Source organism: Vombatus ursinus, unplaced genomic scaffold (genome assembly GCF_900497805.2).
Source record: "Vombatus ursinus unplaced genomic scaffold, bare-nosed wombat genome assembly UNPS02014893.1, whole genome shotgun sequence".
Classification (NCBI taxonomy): domain Eukaryota; kingdom Metazoa; phylum Chordata; class Mammalia; order Diprotodontia; family Vombatidae; genus Vombatus; species Vombatus ursinus.
Window position 1 is genome coordinate 9396729 of NW_020954671.1, and position 6644 is coordinate 9403372.

Genomic DNA, 6644 nt, shown 5'->3' on the forward strand with positions numbered 1-6644 from the left:
GCAAGTACCTAATTCTGAATATCACCACTCTTAGTTCAGGTTGAACACTGGAATGAAATCACTTATGAGCACTTTGTTTCATTCCAGTGTTGAACCTGCACTAAGAAAGTGGTGGCTTTTGAGCTGCCTCCAACACAGATTAGAAAGAGAAGAGGGCCAAAGTTCAGTAGGGCACATCACATTATACTACGTCACAAGTTGGTGTATTAACAGGACACTAGGGGCTTCTTAAGTAGACAACGAAAGGGATGAGAGTAAACTTCTGGTCGGGACCTGGCACCACTCAAATTTGCCTACAATGTCCCAGTGTGATTATAGTCCTGAGAATGGCAGGGAAGGGGAGGGAAGACTTAATCAAAATGTCTGTGTGGGAGGCTTTGCACAGCTGGGAGGCAGTATATGAGCCTCGGGTATCTAAGGGGAGAGGAATACTAGAAAGGTATTAGAGAGACAAGGGCAGGATGACCTACCTACTTTGTGGAGTTTGCACAGAGCTCTAATGGTGGTGCTAAAAACTGTTAGCAGTCACTGACATCGCTCCATATGTTACTTATACCTAGAATACATTCTTCGTACAAACCTATGTTTATATACACTGTAACTGTGAAGTGGCAAAATGATTCAGAGATAGATACACTAGTCATTCAACAATTTATGGGTGAATCAATGAAATTTCAATCTGTGTGACTGAGGACTTGATTGAACTGAATGGAGACTGGGAATCTAGCAGTGGTGTCATTTATATTTAGCGCTATGCTAATCAGATCACAAATGCTATTTTCATGCAGTCCTTTAAGTTTGGGAAAGGGCTTTCCTCATAACTCTATGAGGTAGGTAGTGCAAGTATTATTATTCTCATTTTACTGATGGGGAAACTGAGGCAAGAAAGATTAAGTGATTTGCTTAGGGCCCCATAGCTAGCATGTGAACAGCACAGGAATCAGATTACATCTCCTGATTCCTCTCAACACAGTGACCTACCATGATCACAGAGTACTCGTGACAAAACACGCTTCCCACCTTCTAATAGATGATGGATTCTGAATACAAATTAAGACTTTTTTTTGGACATGGCTAATATGGGAATTTGCTTTGCTATACATGTTTGTAACAAAGGTTTTATTTTTCTTGCTTTCTGGCAGGAGATGGGGGAGAGAATGTAGAGTTTTGGGAAAATAAGATAAAATTGAATTTTTAAAAAGTTTATCTCCTGTGTTTAGTACCACTGATGTCTAGTACACCATTCTATCATCTAGTACTAATAAGTTATATGACACTGAACAAGTCACTTAACCTCTGTGGGTCTCAGTTTCCCCATCTATAAAATAAGGAATTTGTACTGGGTGATTTCAAAGGATACTTTCAGCGCTAACGTTCTATGATTCTTTAAATCAGCCAAATACTGCATTTTAACCTCTGGGTATTTATAATTATTGTTCTTAATGATAACGACAATAATAATAATTTCCCCCAAACAACGTTTGACCTATACATTGAATATTCAGGCAAATGCATTTCATGGTACACAAATCAACCTCTGAATGTTTATTATTAGTATTATTAACAAAAACAACAACAATAATAATTTCCCCAAATAATGCCTGAATAACCAGGCAGCTCAGGCCTTTCTACTCCTCCCCAATCCCCATCCCCAAACTCAACCAGTCTATGGTAATTAAGGAGTAGGTGGAAAGAGTAAGCAGTGACTTATATGGGAGGTATAAGTTGAAAACAATTTTTAATATAGAAAAAATTTGAATGGACCTAAATAGTTGATCAACTGTTTATTTTACAAAATATGATTTACTTTTATGTTTAATACACCATTGGTCAAACTTTGGAAAACTTGGTCATTATATTATCATGTAATCTAATAACATGATCTAAAAAAAATATTCAATTGGTTTTTGGAAACTTGTGACAATGTTCTCTAAGTCTAGAGTTCTTGACCCAGTGAAGGAGCTTATGACATTAGCATCATCTAATTGCACTTTCAGGTGTGAGATTTTAATTGCAGGGCTCGTAGCCAGGTTCCTTTTCACTAAGTACTATAGACAGACCTAAATCAGAAGAGACAATTTATATTTTTCTCACCTGTCCAGAACAAGGTCTGGCGCAAAGATGAGTTTGCCAGGATGATCAATTGATCGCCACATCAGCCCCACCATTAACACTTCCATCCAGCAGCTTTCTAAAAGCCTCACTTGGTCATACAGGCTGAGCTCCACAAAGCCTGGCAGAAATAAAAGGATAAATGTCAGGCATGTCCACACACACAGAGCTAAGAAAACACTTCACAGGTGATACAGAAAAGCAATCGATGTTTTGAAATGAGGAATAAAATTCTGGTTAAAGAAGAACAATATGGATCAAACATATATCAGCAACTCACATTTTACTGTCCTTGGCATATGAAATTGATTTTGTTTAGAATTATAATGGACTCCCATCTGGACTCTTGCCCTTTGAACTGAGGAAGAGCAGGGGCAAGAAATTGCAATACAAACGGATCCAATTTCTCCTGGAGCATAAATTCCACCCTGGGCCCATCAGTTTTACCTACATCTCACCAATGTAATCTGCTAGACAGGAGGTTTAAAGGGAGATCAAAGGAATGAACCTAGCAGTCTCACTAGCACATACAACACATGAAGTTTGCAAAGCTCTCACATATGATGCATATATAAAGTACTTTGTAAATCTTGATAAGTGTTATTTTATTGTTATTACTATCTCATTTGATCCTCACAACAACTCTGTGAGGTAGATACTATTATTATTCTTATTTTACAGATGAGGAAACTGAGGCTGAAAGAGGTTGCCCATGGTCCCACAGCTATTAAACGTCTGAAGCAGAATCTGAACTCAGGTCTTCTCCACTTCAAGTTCAGTGCTCTATCACTAGCACAGAATGGGGAAGAGAGTATGGAGGAGTTGAGGAGGATGTAGGCATCAAGGAAAGGGGTGCAGTCACCCAACGAGAGGTAAGGCTGCTAGGTGGCACAGTGGATAGAGAGCTGGGCCTGGAGTCAGGAAAAACTGAGTTCAAATCTGACCTCAAACACTTAACCAGCTGTGTAACTAAGTGAGTAAGTCATTTAATTTCTGTTTGCCTCAGTTTTCTCACCTGTAAAAAAAAAATGGGGATTATAATGCACCTACCTCCCAGTGTTGTGAAGATAAAATGAGATAGTAATTGTAAAGTGCCTAGCACATAGTGAGCACTGCATAAATGTTAGCTCTTTATTATATTTATATTTATTATTATTGTTATTAGGGCAGTGGAAGTATAAGGAACCAGCAAGCAAGGCTCAGGGACTGGTCTGTAGGAATGGCCAAGAAGTTTCCTCCCAAGGATGAAGTACCTTCTCCTACTACCACGTATCCTGTGAATAAAATCATGCTAACTCTATGCTAGTTATGTCTCAAACCATGTCTTGTGTCAGTCAGGTTGCCATTTAGTAGCAGCACAATCCTCTGGTATGCAAAGATAGGTGGGTAGTTCAACCCATCATACAACAGTTAAGAGTGATTGATGGCTTTGGCTTTTTAGAGATCTTGCACCAAGAAAGAGACAAGTGTTTCTGGAACATGGCTAATGTGGGAAATTTTCCATTCCAAATTAATCTCAACTATGCATATTTATTACAAGAGATTTCTTTTTCTTTTTCTCCTCAGTGGGAAGTGGGGGGTAGAGGAGGTGAGAAAATTGGTTTTTGTTTATTGAAAAAAATTATATTAATATTAGATTAATATTTCTAGATGAGGTCTTATACCAGCACAGCTATGTATAGTTGACCTCTTGCTTGTTGGGATTTGAATCTGACCAGCTAGCCAGCCTGCCTTCTTAAAGAGATTTCCTTTACAGACCTGCTACAGTGCCTGAAGGTTCCATCATTAAAGTCCTTTTTAGACTGAATTTTATGGTTGTTGTTCTTGTTATTTAGTCATTTTCAGTCATGTCTGACTCTACATGGCTCTATTTAGGGTTTTCTTGGCAATGAAACTGGAGGGGTTTGCTATTTCCTTCTCCAGATCATTTTAACTGAGGCAAACAGGGTTACATGAACTTGCCCAGGGTCAAACGGCTAATAAGTTTCTGAAGCTGGATTTGAGCTCAGGTCTTCCTGACTTCAGGCCTGGTGCTCTATCTACTACACCTTAGCTACCACTTAGTTTGGATAGTATTATCTAAATCACAAGGCTGCTGTGAAGGAAGTTCTTAACACTAAAGTGTTACTTTATTATGCCACAGTAATTTTTAATATATTTTATAACATGATCCCAGGTTTGGAGATATAGTAAACGAAAGCATGGAAAAGAGTCAGAGCAAGAAGAGAATAAGAGGCAATGAGAAATCCAATTTAGCTATTAAAAAAGTACCTGAAGAGAGCAGTATGAGATAAGGCATGAAAGTTAGATTGAAACAAAAATTTTAAACTGTCTAAATTGCTGGGAAAAGGAATGTAAACATTATTTGGTAGGAATGAGAGATCACTGAAAAAAGCCACGGTCAGACCTGCATATTGGAAAGATGGCTGAAACTTAACAACTCTAATCATGCAATGACAAACCAAAATTCCAGAGGGCTGATGATAAAGCATGCTATCTATCTCCTGACAGAGATGAAATGGACTCAGGGTGTTTTTGGACATGGCCAGTGGGGAAATTTTTGGTTTGTTAACTATGGATATTTGTTACAAGGGTTTTGTTTTTCTTTTTTCTAATAAAGGGGAGGGGCAGGAGAGAAAGGAGGTAAATTTAATTAAAAGGAGGTAAATTTAATTAAAATTAAATTAAAAGGCTAAAAAAAAGGTATTTTTCAGGTAAGAGGCAGCTAGATGGCTCAGTGGACAGATCTCTGGGCCTGGAGTAAGAAGACCAGGGTTCAAACATGGCCTCAGATACTTAGTAGCTGTCTGACCTCAGGCAAGTCACTTAACTTCTTTTTGCCTTAATCCACTGGAGAAGGAAATGGAAAACCACTCCAGCATCTTTGCCAAGAAAACTCTGTAAGGGAGTCATGAAGAGTTGGCCGCTATTGAAAAACAATAACATCAATAACTCAGCTAATAATGCTTCTTTCTGCTGCATGTAGAAGGGGTTAGAGAAAGAAAAGACTGGATGCAAGAAACTAGTAATGGGACTATTACAATTATCCAGGCAAGGTGTTATGAGAGGGCCTAGAAATTCAGGCACTTCTAATTTTGATATATTGTTTACTAGGAGACCAAGAGAGACATTGGTGCCTTTCTTATATCTCTTGACAAAGATGCTGACTCTGGCCTCACCAAGAAGGATATATGGAAATACCAATGGAAAGACTACTGTCAGAATAGAAAGAAGCAACAAGTAAAAGACTGTCTAAAAGATGTTTTGGAAGTAGAAATAAAAAGATTTGGCTAGTGATGGGCAGGGGTTGGGGTTAAGGGTGAAGGAATGGGGAATGATTCCAAATCTCAGGACTTCATAAACTCTGATACAGGTATAAAGCTTTGTCTGAAAAAAATAGGGAAGGATTCATAAGATGCTATCAAGAACACAGTTGTTGTTATCCTTGTAAGACAATCATCCTTACTCACCTCTTTGCTATTCTGTTTTTAAGACCTCAAGCAGTTTTCAGCATAACCTGAAGCATGACTTCACCAAGGACACACAGAGAATAAGGAAACAAAAACCCAGACACAAAAGGAAAGCCACTCAGCAAACCAAAACCCCCGAGCCTCATTGTTCCACTATGAAGAGTTCTTACCCTATTTCCTTTTTCTCCCTTTTCCCAATATTATTGTTTTGCCAGTGTTAATATAATAGATTTACTGAAATACCAGCCTAGAAATTCAGGCTCTTATAATTTTATATACTACTTATTGGGAGCCCAAGAGTAAGTGTCTAACGCCCTTCTTAGACCTACTGACAAAAGATTATGACTTCATTCTCTACCAATGGCCTTCCTGAGAAGGCTATGTGAAAAATATCAAAAAAATTTTTCCTGGAGACTTAAAATTCTGATTAAAAGCTTTAAAATGAAAATGAAGCAGGAAAAAAATTGCAGCCAAGTCAATATACCAAGCTGGATAGTACAGAGAAAGGTATGACTTAGGAAGTAATTCATAGAAGATAATATCTAGGGGCAGTAACAACACCTATGGCCTCAGACGTCAATACATTCAAATACAGAGTACAACTAATAAATAAGATGATTACTTGTTGGGTGTATTAGAGCAGGAATTTTTTTGGGGGGGGTTGTATGAGTTAGAATAGACAGCTACCAAGTTCCCTCCCAACTCTAAAATTGAACTTGGTGAGATGAAACTCAGGGCTATGAAGAGGTATATTTTACTAAAAAAGAACAGATCAAAAGATAGTGGGATAACACTGAATACCCAAAAGGATATACTCATATAAGGAAATCCATGAACAAAAGAGAAGTAGACAACATTTGGTTCAGGGTCAATGGATCACCTTGATAGATGGAGGAAGCAAATTATGAGACAAGGAAATAGGATATAAATCTGGCACAAAGATCTAGTAATAAGAGTGAATTTCAACTATCCAGACATCTGCTGGCACTCTCTCAGCTAAAAGCAGAGTAGAGTAGTGGTAGTAGTAGGGGTAGCAGTAGTGGGGGGTGGTAGTAGTAGTGG

General features: G+C 38.2%; 1 protein-coding gene across 1 annotated transcript in view; it reads right to left on the reverse strand.

The window, feature by feature from the left end:
* ESR2 (estrogen receptor 2) overlaps positions 1-6644 on the reverse strand; it is a 72137-nt gene that overhangs the window by 22018 nt on the left and 43475 nt on the right. Inside the window, exon 5 of the mRNA XM_027842932.1 lies at positions 2095-2233. Coding sequence (XP_027698733.1) covers positions 2095-2233 — 139 coding nt within the window. The remainder of the gene's footprint in view (positions 1-2094; positions 2234-6644) is intronic.